General features: G+C 35.8%; 1 protein-coding gene across 1 annotated transcript in view; it reads right to left on the reverse strand.

Moving 5' to 3' along the window:
* Positions 1-201: 201 nt before the first annotated feature.
* The window catches only part of LOC106879401 (uncharacterized), a 15,638-nt gene continuing 11,822 nt past the window's right edge, over positions 202-4,017 (reverse strand). Inside the window, exons 3-4 of the mRNA XM_014928944.2 lie at positions 2,881-2,990; positions 202-372 (exon numbers count right to left, since the gene is read on the reverse strand). Of these exons, the coding sequence (XP_014784430.1) occupies positions 226-372; positions 2,881-2,990 (257 nt within the window). The 3' untranslated portion in view covers positions 202-225. The remainder of the gene's footprint in view (positions 373-2,880; positions 2,991-4,017) is intronic.

A 4,017-nucleotide genomic window follows, 5' to 3' on the forward strand; every position in this document is an offset into this window, starting at 1 on the left:
TGTTCCTCTTGAACAATTACAAGTCAACAACTGCAGGAAAGGAATTCCATCTCAGAGAGGAATGTTTAGAAACAGAAAGGATGTCTAGCAGTAAAATTTCTATTACTCCAAGAGTATGAAATTGTTTCAATTTGATAAAAATAAAAATAAACAAAACTAACTCTTGGTATCAATGAAAATTCATAGAACAAAACAGGAATGTGATGGGTTTTTTTAAGAATATTTTTAATGAAAATATATGGGTTTGTGTACAGTATCTTCCTCAACAGTGATTTTACAACTTTCATCAGTGAAAAAGATTGGTTGTTTCTTCTGCTCTTGGTTTTCACTAATTTCTTTTGGTAGTACTTTCCAAGTAAATGCACCATGGCGCTACATGTGGGATAAAGAAATTGTTAAAATTAAATACATTGTCTATTATATTGTGTTAGTTTCTAATACCATCTCTTATCTAATTCAAGACTTCATTAAAGGAATCTGATTTTAGGTGACCTCTTCAGTAAATTATTAGTTTATACAAGATTAAATCTGAATCTTTACTGTCAAAAAGACTAAGTCTACCTATATTCCTTCTTTCTAGCATCAGGTCAATGAATAGCTTCTGGTAACTTTCTTGACATACAAACAATGCTTGTCATGGAAATTTTGTGTGAGATACAAAGGTAGTTTCCCTCTGCTTTCCTTTGGATGCGGTGTTCCAATGTGATATCTACTCCTTTCATCAATCAAGTAACAATCAAGCTAGACCTCCATTTTATGGGAATAGTGATGTGGTCAATTTAGTTTTCTAATTTACCAATCTGGTGGCATTTGTGTCACTTTATGGATTGGAAATAAACCGCTGCTAACAAGATGGTAAAAAGACGTGCAAAGAAAGACAAAAGAGCCTACCATGAGAATTGTCATCAATGATGCCAGCATGGGAAATGACATTAAATAATGATGATGATGTAGTAGTAGTAGTAGTAGTAGTAGTAGAGAAAGCTTCACAAAAAGGAAATTGCAGAATCCTGTACAATATCTCAATATTAACTGAAATATGTTCGAGTAGATCCAAACCAGTTAAAAGCACATTAGAATAGCAAATAACAAAGGCATCAGAGAAGAGAAGATGGACTGAACGCTTCCTTAAACTGTTCAGCAGGCCCCTACCCATATGCAGATCCCCATTGTCTACTCTTGCCTCCAAAAAACATAAATGTTGAACTGCCTATAAAGAATAAAATCATAAAATCCTCCAGAGATGTTGAAAATCAGAAAAGCAGCAGGACCAGGTTTCCACATGAATTTGCTAGGTCACTCCCCACCCCCTACTAAAGCAAATATGGATGGAAGGCAGAGTGTTCAAGGAATGGAAGAAAGGCTATCTGATGAAAGTACCAATAAAAGTGAGAGTAAGAACTGGTGAGGTATCATGCTTCAGTCAGTATCAAGCAAGGTACTTGTGAAAATCACTTTTGAAAGACTGAAAAATTCCATACAAGGCATATTAAGAGCAGAGTAAGCATGAATTATGGAGGGATAGTTTTATAACCAGAATCTTACACTTTTGATTATCACTGAACAGTTACAAAAATAACAGGCTCCTCTCTTTCTCAGCTTCAGCTTTGGAAAAGATTTTGATAATATTAACAGGAAAGTGATTTAAGGTCTACTACACCATTACAGAATTTTCATCGTGCTCACTAATATCATTCAGTAGTTGTATAAGGATGTCCATTGTAAAGTGATACACAATAGGAGTTGCTGAAACTGTTCCAAGTAAAATGAGGTGTGAAGCACAAGTGCTTGTTATCACCAATGATCTTGACAGCAATTTACTGGGTAATATGTCAAACTATGCAGGCTGAAAGTGCAAGTCTGCAGTAGACAGAAGAGCAGATGATTGAGGATCTAGACTATAGAGAAGACTTCAATATTTCAAAGTCTGCCATGAAAGCAAAAGCTCTATCTAGACATTAAACCAAGAATTTTCAATAGCAATATCAAATCTGTCCTGCTGTAGCGTGCCAAGTCTGCATATATTCTCAGAAAGCTGTAGGAATTCATAAAGAGGTGCCTCTGAAATATCCTAAATATTAGATTTCTAGAAATTATGAATAACAAAGACCTCTGGAATCCTTTGAAATGGTGGTCAATATGTTAAAAAGATCAGTGGGGAGCTTCAAACCCTCAATGCTTTTTGGCTAGGACTGGCATACTATATAAAACATCAATCTTCAGTTTTTGTATATTAGAGGGCTCTGCTGACATTTCTTTGATTGGGCCCCATACTTCCTAGCACCAACCCTGTGTGTATATGTACCCTTGTCTTTACATGATGTGATGATTGTAAATAAGCATCATTATTCAAGCAATTTTGTTTGTTTTCAGTCTTCCATGAAAAACATGTCTGGCCATGAGGAAATATGACCTTGCATGGAAGCAAGTGAGGGTTGGTGGCAGTAAAGGCATCTGGCCAAAGATAATCTGCCTCAAGGAATTGTCTAACCTATGCAAGCATACAAAAGTGGACATTAAATGATGATGATGATGATGTGACTTAAAAGAGATTTTTCTGCTGCTTCTAGCTCTCAAGAAATCACATAGAAATTCTGTTGTCACCATATTTCTGTTGAATTACACACTGAAACACATTACCTTTGTTTCAATTACTTTTGAAAATGAAGAATTTAGTAAAATAACTTTGTCATTATTAAACTGGTGCTTGAAACATAAATTAACATGAAATTTTGATGGATGGTTTTATATTCTATGAAGTTTGCTTCATAGAACCAAGGGCAGATTGGTATCAAAAGAATTAAACTCTAAAGGAACATTCACATAGAAAATATACTATCAAATGGCATAGTGAAACAATCCATAGCAATGGTAACTCACCTTTCCACGGATGGGGTAGTTTGTCTTTTTCCGACAATCATAGCAATGTTCATAGGAAATCTTTTCACTTAAACTACCATCTGTCTTGTCCCATGGGGCTTTCAGTTTGTCTGTAATAGCAAGTAATAAACCATTGATTATTTTAATGAGACAAAGGGTTATAATTTCCTTGCTTATAAGGGAAACGTTTTACCAACTGAATAACCTAAATATATTACTGGTGTTCACTTTATCAATTCTGAAACCACAGTCAAGACCACTTCTAATCAACAAAGGACATGATGAGCAAATGAGATAAGTGACATGTCTGTAACTGTGCCTAGTGAAATTACAAGTTGTAGGTGATAGATGATGTCTCGAATTTTACATTGATTTTACATTGATTTTAAACCCAGATTACATATCTGCTATCTTATACCTGGTTCAGCCATTGGACTGTGGCTATGTTTGGGCACCATCTTGAAAGGTTTTTAGTCAAAAAATCTACACCAGCACTTTTTCTTTAAGGTTCTGTGGACATAAACAAAGTAACATCAATTGTCAAGTGGTATGGGATAGGGACAGACAGACCCCCCTCCACCACACACACATATATATATTCTTTTATTCTTTTACTTGTTTCAGTCATTTGACTGCAGCCATGCTGAAACACCCTCTTAAAGGTGAAGAAACTGACCCCAGGACTTATTCTTTGTAAGCGTAGCACTTATTCTATTGGCTCTTTTGTTGAACCACTAAGTTACGGGAACATAAACACCCCAGCATCAATTGTTAAGCGATGGTGGGGGAACAAACACAGACACACACACACACACATAAATATATGTATATATATATATATATATGACGGGCTTCTTTCAGTTTCCATCAACCAAATCCACTTTGGTCGGCCTGAGGTTATAGTAGAAGACACTTGCCCAAGGTGCCATACAGTGGGACTGAACCCGGAACCATGTGGTTGATAAGCAAGCTACTTACCACACAGCCACTCCTGCGCCTATATTACTTCTTTCAGTAAGATATTAACAGGCAAGATGCCATACAGTGGGACTGAACCTGGAACCATATGGTTGGAAAGCAAGCTTCTTGCCACACCTGTACCTATATATATATATATATATATATATATATATATAT

This window comes from Octopus bimaculoides, chromosome 11 (genome assembly GCF_001194135.2).
Source record: "Octopus bimaculoides isolate UCB-OBI-ISO-001 chromosome 11, ASM119413v2, whole genome shotgun sequence".
Lineage (NCBI taxonomy): Eukaryota > Metazoa > Mollusca > Cephalopoda > Octopoda > Octopodidae > Octopus > Octopus bimaculoides.